The sequence below is a fragment of the Copadichromis virginalis genome, linkage group LG23 (genome assembly GCF_057382275.1).
Source record: "Copadichromis virginalis isolate Kocher_CV1m ecotype Utaka linkage group LG23, C_Virginalis_male_GT1.1, whole genome shotgun sequence".
Lineage (NCBI taxonomy): Eukaryota > Metazoa > Chordata > Actinopteri > Cichliformes > Cichlidae > Copadichromis > Copadichromis virginalis.
Window position 1 is genome coordinate 48,111,556 of NC_140639.1, and position 17,764 is coordinate 48,129,319.

The following is a 17,764-nucleotide window of genomic DNA, read 5'->3' on the forward strand; positions in this document are numbered from 1 at the left end:
GAAGCAGCTGTGCGTTTGACAGTTTTATCGACTCGACAATAATCGAACAAATTAAATGTTCAAAAATATCAACTTAAGCACTTCAAAGTCAACAAAAAGCTTAAAACAATGAAATAATATTTCACTGACAAAACAACAGCTCATAAGAACGATACACAAAATAATACAGAAACAAACAAATAAAAGTTATTAACCAGGATCCATGTTTTTGTCACAAACACTGAATCAGCTGATTCACTCTTTATGTTTCTGAGTTTGTTTTGTGATTATAGTTCTGGTTTCTGTTTCTGTGTCTTCACTGTGTCCCACGTCTCCTTACTTTGGACTGTCTGTCCTGTCACTGAAGGTGTCTGCCCAACAAGGACGTGGTGCTGAATGCATCCAGACCCCTGCTGACTGTCTTTGCAGCTTCGGTCAAAGGTACAGTGTCCACTGTGACCCTGAGAGCAGGACACAGCCAGAGGTGAGTCAGCAGTTACAAACTAAATGCTGCTGACATGAATCAAACTGCTGGATAACCCACTGCTCATGAAAATGGCACCTTTCTGTTGCTTTTTGAGATTACTGAGAATATTTGAATTGTGACTCAGATGGCAGATCCAGGCTCTCAGCCTCCAGCTGAAACTTCCAGTCCTCCCCCAGCCAGAAGCTCTGATGCTGGGCTGAGAGACTTTGATCCTTCCCTGGATCCAGAAATCCAGGAGGGAGAAGGAGAACAGGACCTCCTTCCTGATCTGGAGAGGCCTGAGGGAAAGAAAGATGGAGCAGACAGAGCTTTGAACAAATCCAAACCTCCTGAGCTTCACCTCCACAAAGGTGCAGACACTGATGCACAGATTCACATGTGACACCTGCAGCGTCCAGCTTGTGCCGCTGACATTATCTCCACTCTGATACAAGCCTCATTCACTCGCTCACACACGTTCATACAATCACCTTTTCCTCACAGTCACACACATGAATGTAATGAGGGGAACTCGGGGTTCACTGTCATTCCTCAGGATACTTTGATATGCAGACTGGAGGCTCTGTGGATGAAACACCGACTGTCTGAACCACTCTGAAGTGTTCATGATGGACTTCATCCTGATTAACATTACAATACTTGTTAGAGGCCTTTTATATGTAATAATATTCTTTTCCATTAAAGCTCTGAACATTCTCACTCTTTGTTGACCAGGTGTGACAGGTGAAGGACACCGGCGAATAGGAGGACAGAACCTGAGAGCCATTAGTCACATGACTTCAGCTGCTGCTGCCTCACCAACCACTGGCCCCTCGGTGAGTCTAGAGTTACAGCAGTGACCACAGGAAGTGCACACGTGTGATCTAAAGCTACATGTGGGCCTGTGACCATCAGTCTTCTCACTGTGGTAGACGGGTTTGTGAGTCCCTGTGATGCTGGGAGTGTCCAGGACAGTCGCTCCTGATCGGGTCTCTCATGGAAAGCTGGTCCCAGGAATTCCTGGAAAATTCCTCCACAAAAGAGAACTGGGAACATAAGTGCAGAGTGACAGAGGTGCTCAGCAACCCTGCTGTTATATGGGAATAGAACCAGAATAGTCGGCAACCACTTGAGTTAAGTTAGCCAAAGAGATGCGACTCAGACTGACTTCATCATGTTGGCAACGTGTCTGCATTGATAAACTCCAGTTATTCACAAATCAGAGAATAATTCCAGTCGTTCAGAGACAGATTGTGATTGTTTGGAGGATGTAATCGTTTCCCTTCAGGGAGCGTGTTGGACGCTCAGTGTCCGGGTGATTAGCTGATGCAACTACTTAGAATCAGTTTGTGAATATGAAGAAAATCAGTGCAGTCACTGGACAAACTCTGATTCTTCCTAGTTTCACTCTTGTTTCAGTCCAGTGTGACTGAGGTGGTAAAAAATGATCTGACTTTTAGCCACACAGCTGTCTGCTAGAGAAAAAGCCTTTGTGCACAACTTTCTTAAAGGCAAACGGCACCATGTTCACTGCAGCTGCAGCAAACGCAGCAAAGAGTGAAAGTTGGACTGAGAATGTTGTGACTGTTTCATGAGAAAGAGCAGGAAAACAAGCATCACACACCCAGACACAGTGCTGGGATTAGAATTAGACTTTAGAGCCAAATGTAGGACAAAAGCTTTAATATGAAAGAGGAAAACCCAACAACAGCCAGAGCATGAAGCTCAAATCTATACCAATCACCAAGAAAGCTGACAGGCCTGTGACACGTCAGAGACGCCGTTCAAATCATAAAGAAGTTGGTTTATTGACAAAATGTAAAAAACCAAAAGAATCAAGTCAACCTTCAGTTTAGAGCGAGTAGACCAATCAGGCACAGCAGCAGCTCTAGAATAAGCAACAATTTGATGTATTACAAACAACCTTTCATATACACACATACATATGGCTCATATGCTGTTTAAAAAGGGCTCAAAGACCCAACAGATTACACAAAGTACAAAAACACTTTCATTCAGACAACAGTCAGCTGTGCACGAGACAGAGAGCCGACTACAGTTAGTAACATGGACTCACTTTGTTTCAGACACGACACAAAGTAACACAAAGCCACAAAGAGCAGAAACATCAAAAAGGAGGCAGAGCAGCAGCAACTCTCCATGAGCTGTGAGGCTAACAGCCACCCACACTTCCTGTGATGCATAATGAAAACAACATTAACCTGAAGGATGATAACAACAGAAAGAAGTCTAAGCTAACGTTACACAGCGCTCACACAGCGCTGACTGTACAGGCCTCACACAGCTACGACCTGCATCCACAACACCTGATTCTACTGAACACAAACAAGTTAATGATATATGAGCAATCCAGGGAAGGCTTCCAGGAAGGTGAGGATCCAAAGACAGCTCTACAACAGCATCAGTCAGCAACAATGTTACTAATCACTGACTCTTTCATCCTTTTATACTCAATCAAAAAGTGCTGTGTTCACATTTGTTTCTGCTGAAATCCAGAGACTGAAAATGCGTCTTTTTAAAGTTTGAATAAACTGACTGAACTTGTCACGAGTCCAACCGTGAGGAACACTTCCCCCCATGACACATCACAGGACAACGTCTCAGTGGAGGGGGGACAGTAGCTCAGTTTAGGCAGTCACACTCAGAATCGATGCCTCCAGTCAGGGTCAAACGTGGTCCTCAGAAACCTGCAGATGTTTGGGCCAAGCTCTCACTGGTCTCTGCGTCTGTAGACTGAGCTGATGTTTCTCCAGGTGTCTGGTAAAAGGACGATGCTGCTGTCCAATGAGGCGAGGAGAGAAGTAGCCAAACAGGCGAGAGCCGTGAAGGAGGAACGGCGGGCAGCTCTGGATGCCCGACATAAATACCTGATGAGCAGGCTGGCCGACGCCGGCAGCCTGGAGGAGGCGGCGGTGGAAGACGCCATCGTCTCTGATGACAGAGTAAGTTCAGAGACGTGATCCTTCCTCAGAGTTGAACCTTTGAGTCATTAATGTCTGATTCTTCCAGTTCAGTCTGATCCATGAATTCTTTGCTGCAAACGGATCCAAGAAGCTGATTTTCTTCTATCAGGATGTCAAACAGGTAACTTTGATCACATTTCAATGACTGACACATGAAGGTCTAACCGCTCTTCATAATCTGCTGTCCTGTTTGTTGCAGCGTACTTTGTATTCATATCTTTTAATATCTGCCTTTCTCCCAGAGTCTGTCCTCCCGTCAGTCTTCCTTTGTGGACGCATCAAACTCAGCTGTGGCTCAGAGGAAACTCTTCCTCACTACGGGGAACTCTGAGGTTGGCTTCAGCTTTTTATGTTTAGTTCATGTGAGAATCACAGAAAAATGCTGATATGAGTGGAAGGTTCTGCTGGGAAATTGGCAAAGAGCAGATTATTGAACAGCGAGGCAGACAGTTCATTTCAGTGATGCCAGTTTATTAGAAACGAGGACTGTGGGGCTGCTGGAAGTCAGGACGGCCGTTCTCTGGATAAACCTGACAGCTGAGGTGGAGAGCAGGATTTATCCACAGACGGCTTCTTCCAAGCAAATGTCCTGAACACACCTGAGCTGAGGGTTACACAGTGTGTCCTGTGTGATCTCTGCTTTATGGTGGTTGAATCTCACAAATGTGACCATCAGACCTGACGACTTATTTGTGATGTTTTAATTAAAAATATCCTGGGTGAGGTGTTTGGGGCCTGTCCCATGAGGAGGAGTCTCCAGGGCAGACCCAGGACACACTAGAGAGGTTATATCTCTCAGCAGGCCTGGGAATGCCTCAGTATTGTCCTGGATATGCTGGAGGAAGTGGTTGTTTAGGGAGGTCTGGGATTCTCTGCTTAGACTGCTGCACCTGTGACCCGGGACCAGATAAACAGGAAATGGATGTTTGAAATTCAAAGAAATCCTCTTTTAATAATGAGGAAAAAAGACAGCAGGAGATCCATCGCAACTAACAAAACACTTCAAACACATCAATGCATCAACTTTAATCAACTTCATTTGGTTCAAATGAAGGAATCTAACAAAGCACTCACTAAAATGAAACACCAGTTAGTTTCCCGAGCTCAACAGGTCGAACACCTGAGTTTGGTTTGCGGTGCAGTTTTTATTTCTTCTAGATAACTTGGGTTATTTGCACAGGAAGGTTTTTTAAATGTATTTCTTAAGTACGATCTTATATGGGGGTTGATTTTATAGCATAACAGAATAATGTAATAACTCTAATAGAGTATAAAACATTTGCAGAATGAAGTACAAGGTGAAGAAAAGTCAGAACGTCCCTGTTTGAAAATACAGTCTCAGAAGGTCAGAGATGGACAAATTCAGCTACAGAAACATGTGGCCATTTTTTTAAAGCCATAGAGCATATTACAGACGACACAAAGAGCAAACACTGTAAACTTCTAACCACAGACCTCACACAGCTCACACACGTCAGAGTGAAGCTGTCATTTCCTGAAGCTTCCACACAAGAGAACTGGCAACAAGGTGGAGTCCTCATGGATCACTAGCAGAGAAATGTGGGTGGGTGCCAGACCACATGGACTCGACTCACTTTCTTTCATACAAAGGAGCAGACTAATGCTGTCATCCTTAAAGACTAACTAGAAACAAGCAGTGCGCTCGCATCGACTCGACTTGTTTTGCAAGTTTGAAGTGAGATGGTACTTTGGAGTCAGCCTCCCGAGATGATGGCTGGCTGGTTTTTGAGAAAAATCTCATATTTATACAATGAGCAGCAGACTTTCCTGACTTGCAGAGGTCAACGTCCTCCTCAGTCATGCGCCATGAGTGGCACAGATACTATTCATCAAATAACTAACATGGCCTTGATTGTTACTCCAGAGACTTATCTGCGATGTAGCTTTATAGCATTTTCATTAGCAATCGTATGATTTGTGTTACAATGACCTTTGTGGACGGGCCCGGACCCCCAGGCCTCGTCCGTGACGCCGACGGTGAGCGCAACGTTTTTGTTTTCTTGCGCTTAAAATAACCTGATCAGCGTTCTGCCGACGGTTTGTTTACATTTCTCACATCTGTGATTGTTCACACGGGTTGGACACGAGCAGAGAGGGCTTTCAAGATGAAAAAGCCAACGTGAAACTTTAACGGACGACAAAGTTTTTCAATCAAATCTCCGTCACACCCTTCCTTGACCTCATCACGTTATCCACCTTAGTCAAGGAACAGTGGTTCGGGAAAATATGCATTTGTTTTTTGGACCAGTTTAAAACGTATCTCAACTAGTGATGTGCGGATCGATACTGAAATATCGATTCCTCCGATACCCGTCATTGTGTCCGGCCCCTTGGCGTGCACACTCACAACAATGGCTGAGCGTAAACAGAGTCATGTGCAGACGTATTTTACCTCCACGAACAGCTGAGACGTGGTTTGCCATACATGTGGCAAGAATGTGAGGTGTTGTGGTAACACCGCTGACCTGGTCAAACACCTCAGAGTGAATCATATCACAGAATATGACGAGCGTATGTTGAGGGGAACTGAAGAGGAGGAGAGGGAGAGGTGCTGCCAGGGCGAGACAGACGTCTCTCACGGAGTCCTTTAATGCTGCAGGCAGGCAACAAATAGCCACAACTTCAGGTTTTTCATTTCTATATGATAATTCTGCATCATTAAGTGATAAGAACAAGTAATCTGATGTCCTGTGATCATTACGACGCTATAATTTGAGATAAAATAAAAGATAGAGTAAAAAAAAAAAGTTTTTGTTCAGAGTATCGGTATCAGATCAGTATCGTCGATACCACCCTGAATTTTACTTGGTATCGGATCGGAAAGGAAATCAGTGGAAATCAAATCCTGCTTCTACAGGTGTCCAGTTCATTCACTCTGACCCCTCCAGATAAGCGTTGCCAGTTCTCACTGTGCTGTAGATCACATTTTCTTGTGTTTGGGGTTATAACGGTTACTTTTGAGGTCTGTGTTATAAAGCAAGTTAATCCTGAATTTAACTGGAGAAGACAAATTCCCACTGCGTGGTGTAGTGCACAGCCAGGCATTCTTTACATTAGTTCGTTTGACAAAACCAAAAAGCCGAAAGTATTTACTTGGAGTTTGGTTTGATGAAATAAGTGCCAGAATCAGTGAATACAAATGATTCCAATGACATGAAAACTGGTCGAAGGACAAATCCCTCAAGAAAAGCACGACTAGCACATTAAGTTTGTTTGTAATCATCATCATCTCTAACACCATGCGCACAACAGTGATTTTGTTACAGAACACTAAGATAGTAAAATCTGGGAAATGATGATATTTCTTTCCAAAACTTCCTGTCTGGAAGACATTAAAGCTGCTGTGCCACCTGCAGCTTCTTTCAATCTATGTTATGTGAATATATCTTTTTTTTTTGGGTTTGAACATCCATTCAAACTCACTCTCTGCCTAGCAAGTCTCATTCCCTCATTTCCTTGGGGTCCAGCTTCACATACGTGGCACTGAGCCTTTTCCTTTGTCACCTCTTTCTGCTACATGCCTCGCCTCCCAGTTTCTTGGTCTATTTTCTTCATTTCACTAACTACACTTCTTTTTCTTTGTAAATCTCTTCCTTCAAATACTTTCAAAATCACTTTTCTTTTTTCCCTTTCTTCTGTGCAGAGAAGACGTCAAAGCCCTTCTTGGCAGTTTATCTCAATAAAGCTGTACTATCCCAGCCATCTGGTAAGTCTTCCCTACTACCCAGAGCCTGTTTATACTCCTGCATGTCTCTGCCTTCACTCACTTCCTCTTCTTGATGTCCAAACTCATCCTTCAAACTACCATTTGATGCTGCATAGCTGCATTCTCCCTGACACCTCCTTGTCTCCTGTCTTTTTGATTTCACCTTCTGCATAATATTTAGTTGCCCTGTGTGCAGCTTCCTCCACTTTCATATATTTCTACAAGTTCCTCCCTGTTCTTGAAGTATGTGTGCACCACGGCCATTTCCACTTGGAAAATCTGCCCCACATCTGTCTTTCTAGATTTCTCTCCTAAACACCACACCTACCCAACACCTCATAACCTCTGTTCCCTTCACCTAAATGTCCATTGAAGTCTGTGTCAATCACCACTGTAGTATGTGGTCTCTTGCACACAAAATGTGTCTACCCTCCACCTCCATAATATGAGTCCGCCAGCCCTCCCATTGCCAGTCATAGTCCATAACAAGTCAAAAACATAAACAGCTCGAACGTATTATTTATTTAAAAGAGAGCGAGAGAGAGAGAGAGAGAGAGCTCAGTTGTCCTTGCTCTAGCATCAAGAGTCAGTGACTGGCTGTTCACTGCAGGCTCAGCAGTCCAATGGCCGATCAGCAACAAAACAAATAAAAAAATAAGACACGTTTTTGATTATGACAACAAACCACATCCAAAAAAATATGACAGCAACACTTTAAGTTTTGTGTGCATTCATCATGTGCAACTCTGCAGAAAGTCTCATGTCAAGGATGTGTGGACAGGGGGGCTATTAAAAAGTTCCAGTATACAGAATAGAAAACCATCAAATGAATGAAATAAAATCTGTTGTCACAGTGGTTTTTGAAGGAACAATTACTTCACAGATGGACAGCCTCATTATATTTGAGTTAAACCTGATGATACACACTTCACGTCACCCTAGTTACATGTTTTTATTTGCCATGTGTATGTTATCCAAGGGAGGGAAAAAAATGAAAAAGAAAACTTTTGATGTGTCCAGACATTTCTTCACATCAGCTGCCAGCAACCAGTTTCAGCATGTACAACTGTTGCAGTAAGTGTGCTCATGCAGACCAACTATGCTGGTCCACTGTTCTTAATGGTGCTGCATGTTGAGAAAGAAGTGAAACAAATGTTTTGTTTAACAAGTCCACTAGTGTTAGAATAACTTGGCATTTCCAATCTGTTTCTGCTGTAGTTCAATGAAAGGTTTCAGTTACTTAAGTTTGAGAAAAAACAAAAAAAACCGTTGGCCAGCTTCCCTCAGGGTCACTCCACGGTTGATGACATGGTCCACTATTGTAGCTCTGATGTCATCAGCAATTCTATTTCTTACTCTTCTTACCCGTCCTCTCCCCCCTCCTCGTCCTCCTCTTGCTCCTCCTTGTCCTTGTCGTCCTCTTCATCCTACTTCTTCACCTCCACGTCCTCTTCCTCGGCCTCCTCTCACTCTTCCTGCTCCCTCCATTGTACTCCACACACAGAGCTTACCTGTATCATAGTGCTTAGGCTGATTGCAAAGTGAACTAATTATCTAAAAAAGCTTTCACATGTGGCAGTGTGCCAGACAGTTGACAAAATAGTGTAAATAATGGCCATAAATGTGTATAGTTTTGCTAGGAGTGCGTTGATCATTTGGAAATTGAGTGCAAAGCAGTGAGTTGTGTTTACAGTTCTGCAAAAAGAGTGCTGTGCAGTGGATTGTAGCTACAGGTTTGCAAAGTGTGTGTTACAAAATGGCAAACTGAGTGCAAAGCAGTGTTTGTGCTTTTAGTTTTGCACACTCAGTGAGTGGTTTTGCTATAAGTATCAATAGTTTTAGGAATTGTGCTGTAAGAATCACAGTTAGGGTTTAAGCATTCAGAAAAACCTGTAATAAACGCACACGCATGCGTCTTCAGCATTACTGGGTTTCTGCAGCTCCTGGTTTCCTGTTTAATACATTCACACAAACAATCAAACGCTATGAATCGTTCCACAATGTTTGCAGTCACTTTTCTTATCCCTCCTGACTCAAGAGCATAAAGCGATCTACGTTAGCTCTGGGAATTCTGACGGTCGTTCAGTAAATCTTTGTTTAATCTCTTTATTTGCTTTTTGGAGAAGTGAAGGTACAAAAACCTCCTCAATCAAATTTGCTTCGGTGGACAGAAAACATGACGGATGTGTAATTAATGACTTCAGTATTTGGGGGCATTATTGCTCTAAAAATCATATTAATAGTATTATTATTATTGTGCTTTAGGCTGCACTGATAACGCAGAGGTCTCTTCTTCCTCTGGGCTGTTTAAAGGGCCAGTTTGTCCAAAGCTGTGTATATACCAGCTGCTGTCAGGCTTCAGATGTCTGCATTAGTCCACAGTCCACTGTTTGTAAGCCATTGCTTTACTGCAAAAGTTCCCATCTACTGTAAAGAAATGGAGATAAGCAGGCACATAATATGAAAAGGCATGCTGTAGCTGACTTTGTCTTTTCTGATCCATCGGTTTGTGTGGCTCTTTCCACAGGAGGGACCTAACCCACACTTTATTTACTTATATGATAAGTTTAGTGGAGTGTAGTGCAAAATACACAGTGTTTACTTTTAATTTAACAACATGAAGCTGCATCAAGTTTCCATGGTGACTGCTCAAGAAATTCTGCATTCATAAATAAACATCAGACTGTCAAAAGAGCTCATCTGTGCGAGACCACCGAGCTGAGAGCATTTTCAGGTCCAGATCCCCCGTACGCCATCGTTGGAGAGCAGTTGACGTTTTTCTTCCTGACTTTGATTTGAACACGTTTAAATGGAAAAGAGTCAAGGAATCTATAAGCCTATCAGGGTATGTGACGCTTTTGCTTTTACTGCATTTCAGTAATTTGAAGAATTTGATGTCGTTTTAAAAGTTGACAAACTGAGAATCATTTTAAGTAACAATGACTAAATTGCTATTTCTTTGACAGGTGTTGTTCAACACACCGATTTATGAAACAGCTGTAAAGATCTGCTGGTATCTTCCGGGCTACAAGGCTCAGGTTAGACCCAGATTCATGCAAACCAAAGCTGACAGAAAATATCAGGTCATTTCTGAGGACCTGAGAGTGGTGGTGATTAAATGTCTCCTTTACTTTTAGGTTGCGATAATGACGGAGTTTCTCAGACTTCAGCAGGAAGATCTAATTCCACCGAACCTCACTGCTGAAGATCTGAGAGATCTTTTGGTGGAGAAGAGCAGGGAGACGCTCAGAGAGCAGTGAGTTACTGTCACACCTGAAAGTCTGTTTGTGATGACGTGTAAGTGCTGAGAGAAAACCTCTGCTTTGCTTTCTTTTGAAGGCTGTGGGAGTTTGAGTTAGAGGATTTTGACGAAGAGGAAGCCAAACCTCTTCTAAGGCTGGTAAGACGAGAAAACCCACAAGACTTTTTTTTCATTATGTGCACATAACCTTTACACATAAGCGCACTGTAAATGTGTTTTCTGTTTCAGGTGTGGGCGGTGAACGTCAGCAATAAAATGAGGGACGTTGAATTTGAAGCCAGGTTGCTTCTTCAGTTCCCAGAGGCCGTACCTCCTAAATTTCAGTGAGTCACATGTAACATACAGTTATTAACCCTGTAAGACCCAACCCATCAAAAAACAGCCAGAAAATTCAGATTCTTTGGAACTGAGATGTTTATCAACCCTTTAAACAAAAGCCACACATGAGTTCTTTGCTATGTCATGTTGTGTATGATTTACTTTTATTGTGTATTTATTTTTTGTATCACATTTGATACACTGGGTGTTTTTGGCAACTTTGTGTTAACGACAATGTTAACTTTAGACTAAAAAAGAGTTTTGTCCACAACATTTAGAAATTATAGCAAGTATTGATCATGTTGATGAGATCGAGGTCTCAGAAACTCATGTATGCTACAAAGGTGGTTACAGGGTTAACAGTCCAGCTACAGTGTTTCAATATTTAAATGATGCTTTGAATATGTTTAACAGATAACTCTTATCATGTTTTTCTACAGAGCACCTAAACTCCTCAGCGCGGTGAAGGATTACGTTGAAATCCTGAAAAAGAAGCAGCAGGAACAGCCTAACAGCAAACTGCTCACCGCGCAGGAGGTAGTGGTCGAGGTAGTTCCCCGCGTTCTCCAGGGCTTCTGGGAGCTTCCTCCTCGTCCCCTCCTAAACATGGCCTCCCAGAGTCTAAGTATCCTCTCCACCAGTGTCACCAAGGCCACTTTAGATCGTGTCTCCAAGAGCCTCACGGCGATGGAAACACAGGCCGTCTTCACCCGCTCTATCCGAGACGATCTGGTCGACAGCATCCTGACGGAGATTAGACAGAAATTTCCTGAAGAAATTCTGTCTATCCAAGTTGCAAACTTTGCACCCCTGTTGCTGAAGACCATTGCTGATGTAGGAAGGATCCGGATATGTGAAATCTTTGAGCCCCCTTCAAGTCCTGATGTGAAGAGCACAAATGGTGAGCGCTCCTCTGACGGCCTTTCAGTGGCAAATGTTCCACCAGCCGAAGAAGCTCTGTCAGAAAGTGTTGCAGAGCCCGACGTTCCCTGTGAGGAACTTCTTTCTGAAAGGGCATCCAGTCTGAGTACTCGAGACCTTACGATCGAAGGAGCTCTGTCAGAAAGTGTTGCAGAGCCCGACGTTCCCTGTGAGGAACTTCTTTCTGAAAGGGCCTCCAGTCTGAGTACTCGAGACCTTACGATCGAAGGAGCTCTGTCAGAAAGTGTTGCAGAGCCCGACGCTCCCTGTGAGGAACCCTATGGCGAGTCCAAATCCTGTGTTGAAGGTGAAGATCATATGATCAACGGATCTTGTTCTGAAATTGGGCCGGTTCCTGATGTTCCCTTTGAGGAACCTTTTCCAGAACCTGAAGCCAGCATGAAGTCCGAAGACCGTCAGAGCAAGAAGAAGAAAAAGGGCTTCTTCAAAAGACTGAGAAGTCTGTTCTGCTGCTGTTGCAGACCAAAAGTCACCGACTGACACTGAAGCTGTGACCCAGTGTTGGTGTTGCAGTAACTCTAAATATGTAAATATGTTCCTTAATGATTGTTCTTCATGTTTTTGGGGGTTTCTTTAGTTTTCAGTGGGCTGGGTGTTTTTTCTCCTCCGTGTTCTTTACTTGATTCTTGTTCATAGTTCCTGATTTGTTTTCCTAGTTCTTGTTTCTTAGTTTGTAGTTTCTTGAGTCCACCTGAGTTTCCAGCAATAAAAGCTGCCGATTCAAGTTTCATTCCACGTAAGAGTCCTGTGTTTGGGTCCTACTACCTGCCTGTCACAGCACACCATGACAGAAACTTTATAAACTCATTCATATTTCTACACGAGTCTCCAGCTATGTTAAAGATTTTTTTTCTTTCAAACATTTGTAAGAATCTCTTATGGTTCTCAAAATACTTCCACAAGTCCAGTAAGTGTAGTGCAGTAACATATTGATGGTATTATTTTTAATAATTATTTATTATTTTTAATGCACTTTGAACTGAAACTGGTATATAAAATGTACTTCCTGTAGAAAATGCAGTGTGAATGCTAATAGCTGAATAGCTTGAGTTGAATTTTTATAATTGCTGAAATCTTTGGTGAAAAACATGTTACAGTTTTTGCCCGTTGCTTGAACACATTTTGCAAAACGTCGCTCATTGTGCCAAAACTCTAAACACAAGTAAACATGACACATCAAAATATACCATTCACATCTGTGCCAAACTGAAACTCTGCTGTCAAAACCTAACATTCCTCTGTCAAGATGTAACTCTGTTGACAAAATGACACATACTTGCATCACATGCAGATCAGATCAGGGGGACACACTAGTCTACTTCATATAAAACACTGCAGTCTTTCATTGTCATTGTTTATTCTGAAGGCACATTTTCAGGAGACACAAACAACCAAAAAAAGCAAATAGGCCTACTCAATATTGTCCACTGCAGCACCATCAATTCAGATAAAGCAAAACACAAACATAATACAGTAATAGAAAAAACACTATACTGTACACACAAAAAATCATGACAATTGTGCATACGTGGGCTCATGGATCCCGCCGTCTGTTGGGGTCTGGCCACAGGACCTCATCGACATCGCAAGCAGTGTCTTCTCCCGCTGGGCACCGGGGAAAATATCCTCTTGCATGTCGAAACCATCCATGGATTGCTGTCACCTGAATGTAAATAGAAATATATGTGGTGGCCCCTAGAGACAAAACACGTACAAACTCCAAAGCACATTTCTAGCTTGAACTGAACTTCCAAAACAGAGCTACCTAGAACAGCGGTCCCCAACCCCCGGGCCTCGGACTGGTACCGGTCCGTGAGTCGTTTGGTACCGGGCCGCGAGAGTTGAGGCTCAAGTGTGAAATGTCTGGTTTTCAGGGTTTTTATCGCTTTTCAGCGTTATTTTGTTATCGTTTTTATCGTTAACTCGGTTTTCCTGGGTCTTTTCACGTGTGTTATGAATAAATCTTCTTTTTCGGTACCGGTACTAGTTTTATTTTGTTGTATTTATCTGCGACACCTTAAAGGCCGGTCCGTGAAAATATTGTCGGGCATAAACCGGTCAGTGGTGCAAAAAAGGTTGGAGACCGCTGACCTAGATCACGTAAATTACACAATTGAAAGCATGAAAGCATATGTGTATTGTTTGTGTATTTATGCACAAGCATTCATATATATTCAAATCATTAAAAAAAACAAAAGTTCATTTGCCTGTTACTACCACACACCAAATCTGGTCGTTGGTACTTGCTGAACTGAGAGACACAACAGCAGAGGTCACTATTAATGCTATAAAAGAGGCCTTTGCAAGACATGCAGTTGCCGAGACTGTGGTATCGGACAACAGGCCGCAAGTTTCATCAGAACAGTTCAAGCACTTTGCTAAAGAGTACCAGTTCACACATGAAACGAGCAGCCCCAGGTACCCCCAAGCCAACGGGGACGCAGAACGCGCTGATCGTACCATTAAAGACTTGAAAGGACTGTGACTACAGCAGAGCACTGCTAGCGTGCAGGGCCACCCCACTGGAACATGGGCTCTCACCGGCACAGTTGCTCATGGGGAGACACCTGCGTACCTCTCTGCCACAAGCTGCTGCGAAGCTGGTGCCAAAGTGGCCCGACCTACAGGCTTTTCGCGAGAAGGATGAGGAGGGAGGCGTGAGCAGGCAAAACACTACAACCGCAGACATAGAGTCAGGACAGAAGGTGTGGATTACTACTGAAGGAACCACTGGAGCAGTAGTTGGACCTCCCAGTGCTCCCAGATCTTATGTGGTAGAGACAGACAGGTTTTCTAAGGAGAAATAGGAGCCACCTCACACCAACAGGGACTGTTACCAGATCTGGTCGAGCGGTGAGACCTCGTGTAAGATTGGATGTGTAATTCTCTGAAGTTATCCATTCAGGCCCTATTCAAAGCTGGCTTAGGCTGTTAGAGATGTTTACAATTATGTGTTTCGTTTAAATGTAAGTGAACAAGTGAGAGATGTGTATCATTTTAACGTTTGATAATGCTCTGCATTCCTGTTCTTGTGAGCTGAGTGAGTCATTGTGAAGTATGTCTTTAGCTAAAAGGAGGTGTAGCAGGAGACTACTGTACCCATAAGGCTGTGTGTGTGTGTGGGGGGGGGGGGGGGGGGGGTATGATCTAAATTATAATATTGCTGACTGTCTGAGGCAAAATTTCCCCAAATCGAATCGAATCGAATCATGGATTGAATCGATTCGGGCAAGGGCGTCGATTTGGCATGGACGGAGGGGACATGTCCCCACCAATATCCAGCGATTATTGAATTGTCCTCACCAATAATTTGATCTCTTCGAGTAAAGAAAAGCAAACCTGATAGAAAGAAGAAAAAAAAAGATCTGTCAACGTCTCATTCACCCAGCGGTGCCGAAAGAGTTAAATTACGTCCTGTACTGGAGTCCTACCTCATGTGACAAATATGGCCAATGTGATTGGCTGAACCTTTCAGGGAGCTCCGTTGAGTTTTAGCAGCGGCAAGCCTGCGCTCCCAGGAGGAGAGGAGGACGGCAGCAAAGAGGAAGAACCTGGATATAAGAAAGTATTTTTCAGAGAAACCTGTAAGTCACTTAAAGCCAAGTTCACTCATAATGTCACGGTCTGGCTGGCAGACCGTGGGGGTGTAGGGAAGGAGGACACAGGCGCGGTGCTCTATGTACAAGCAGTGCGTTTATTTACAGCGATGGACAGACATGACAATAAATCCCGTGCTCTCCCGACTCCCGTGACGTGTCCTCTTCCCAGTGCTAGTGCTCCTGTCTCCGCTTCTCCGTGATGAGCACCCCGTGCTCGCTGTCCTCTCGTCTCCCCGTAACTCCTGGGGACATAAGAGAGAGGAAGCCGTCAGACACACAATAATGCAGCAGACTCAAACTAGGAACTGGTCGAGAGACTGACGTGAAGCCACGCAATGATCCAGCGTCGGAGAGAGCTCCACCACACTCTCAAATAGCTCCTCCGACAGGCCTGATCAGCTGCAGGTGTGGCCAATCACCTGCCAGGGCCACACACACACACACACACACACACACACACACACACACACACACACACACACACACACACGTCTACAAGCAGGGAGAACGAGGGACAGCAATACAAAATACATACATTATAATATTAGTCCATAACTGCTCAGGGTCCTGGGTCTGACACATAAAATGTGTCCGTCACAATAACGTTGCAGGCTATGCTAGGCTTTGGCCCACATCAGTCTAAAACTGTATGTAACCATGAATAACGTGTTTTGGAAACTAACAGCACAACATGCAGCACTGTTAGTTCTCTCAGTCTCAGAGCAGCGTTTCTAATTCTAATCTAAGTGAAGCTGTCAGAGAAAACAGCAGCCTCGAGCAGCCAGGATATTAGTTTACAGAGGCTGTTAGAATTATATGCCTAACGTTAAAATGTTGGTGACACAAGAATTTCATCTTAATGGCACTGACGTATTCATAGGTCATAGTCATGATTTTGCAAATATTCCACCTTGTAGTGCAGTTTGCACAACTTGTTTTAAAAATGCACTCAGCCTACAAACATTACTGATCAGTCAAGATCTGCACAAAGTGACAGACACACTGAAGCAGCTCCACATTTTATTCTTATTGTCATGTATGTCCTATTTGTCAGGTGACAGAAGAAGCAACACAAAGCTCAGAGAGCAATGGTGACACAAGATCACAGGTGGAATTGGATGATGACGCAGAATGAGAAGAGCGAAAGTGGATCGCTAAATGAAACGGATGAACCAGAACTGGTTTGTAAAAATGCTGCAGCTTCAGTGGTGTGGAACTGGTTTAGCTTTCGTCCGTCAGATACACAACAAAGCACTATTTTTGGTAGAGCATGCTAGCGGGCCGTCGTTATTACCGTGTTGTTTGGAAAATACGGCGCACTTAAAATCAATCCTTTGATTTTTCTGAAAGTCGACAGAGCCCCTTATAACCCCGTGTGCCTTATGTATGAACTCTGGTTGTGTTTACTGACCTCGAAACGATTTTATGTGCACGGCGCTCGAAAATCTGTCAGATGTTTCAGTACGACTTTGCTAAGCTACCACCGCTTGATGGATTGTCGGAGCGTTACGGCTGTCGTAGGCAGGAGCCTCGCGGAGTGAGCCATGTCTCCGTGACGACCAGGACACAGCAGTCACGGACGATTGGCTGTGCGGCGAGAAGTAGGTTCAGTTCTTCTATTTTGTTGACGACCGACCGTGCGCTGGTCAGAAAGATGCTCGGGAGCGGTGGTTTGAAAGGCTGCTTCTTTAGCCTGGCCAGCAGGCCCGACAGGCATCCCCGCTTTTGTTTGCGTTCCTTCCGCCGCCTGCGTTTCTTGGCAGAGCCGATAACAATCCACGGAGCACCCGATGTTCTCGCTATCTCCGGGGGGATGTTGTGCACCCTCTGATAATCACTGGTAATGGGGATCTGGCTGTTATATCCAATCTTGCATAATTCCAGATGGTTGTAGGAAAATTTGGCTTCACAATAAGGAAAACAAAAGAAGAAGAAAAAGTGGAGAAACAAAAAAGAAAGGCACCCAAGTGGAGTGCATAGAGCCGCTGCGTCTGTGCGCGCCGCCATCTAGTATACTTCTTCTAGTACACAGCCTGGAGGTGTGTTTGGGGTCATTGTCCTGTTGAAAACTGGTCCCTAAATGCAATTTCTCAACGAGAAGTTTGGGCTCGGGTGAGTCTGCGTGCTGAAGATATCTACCTATTTGGAACCATGGTAACAGGGTTCTGGCTGATCGGAGCTGGCTTGAGAAAGCGGAACCGGCTGTTCAAACCCCCACAAGGCTGCCCGCTGGGATTGGAACGATGGGAGAGGCGTGAGTTTCTCAAAGTGGGCTCATTGAGTCAGCACGGATAAGATCTTGGAGAGGCTACGGCTGCTGTGGATACTCAGAATAAGATCTCTGACTGCAGACTGGATACATCTCGGAAGGGCTCGCTCAGAATAACATCTCTGGGCGCAAATTGGATGACATCTCGGGGAGGCACACTGCCGTGAGTTCTCAGAATCGGCTCCTTGAGCACAAGAATGACAACATCACAGAACGCA

General features: G+C 44.1%; 3 protein-coding genes and 1 long non-coding RNA gene across 6 annotated transcripts in view; 3 read left to right on the forward strand and 1 right to left on the reverse strand.

Moving 5' to 3' along the window:
• The window catches only part of LOC146681980 (NACHT, LRR and PYD domains-containing protein 12-like), a 427,057-nt gene that overhangs the window by 127,220 nt on the left and 282,073 nt on the right, over positions 1-17,764 (forward strand). The window lies entirely within an intron of this gene.
• LOC146681986 (uncharacterized) lies at positions 351-9,749 on the forward strand. The gene is made up of 7 exons (XM_085448494.1): positions 351-463; positions 591-816; positions 1,181-1,281; positions 3,220-3,408; positions 3,476-3,550; positions 3,672-3,761; positions 9,684-9,749. Exons 2-7 carry the CDS (start codon positions 591-593, stop codon positions 9,735-9,737), a joined length of 735 nt encoding a protein of 244 aa, XP_085304620.1. The 5' UTR covers positions 351-463; the 3' UTR covers positions 9,738-9,749.
• LOC146681987 (uncharacterized) lies at positions 9,798-12,408 on the forward strand. The gene is made up of 6 exons (XM_085448478.1): positions 9,798-10,001; positions 10,123-10,194; positions 10,294-10,412; positions 10,496-10,556; positions 10,647-10,741; positions 11,177-12,408. Exons 1-6 carry the CDS (start codon positions 9,966-9,968, stop codon positions 12,156-12,158), a joined length of 1,365 nt encoding a protein of 454 aa, XP_085304604.1. The 5' UTR covers positions 9,798-9,965; the 3' UTR covers positions 12,159-12,408.
• LOC146681988 (uncharacterized) lies at positions 13,213-16,883 on the reverse strand. Of its 3 annotated transcripts, XR_014917991.1 has the most exons (4): positions 15,600-16,883; positions 15,110-15,519; positions 14,982-15,017; positions 13,213-13,341 (listed from the first exon to the last, which is right to left on the reverse strand). It is a non-coding gene; the product is annotated as an uncharacterized LOC146681988 (long non-coding RNA). The 3 variants fall into 3 exon arrangements; XR_014917990.1 differs by lacking the exon at positions 14,982-15,017; XR_014917989.1 differs by lacking the exon at positions 13,213-13,341 and having other exon boundaries at positions 14,868-15,017.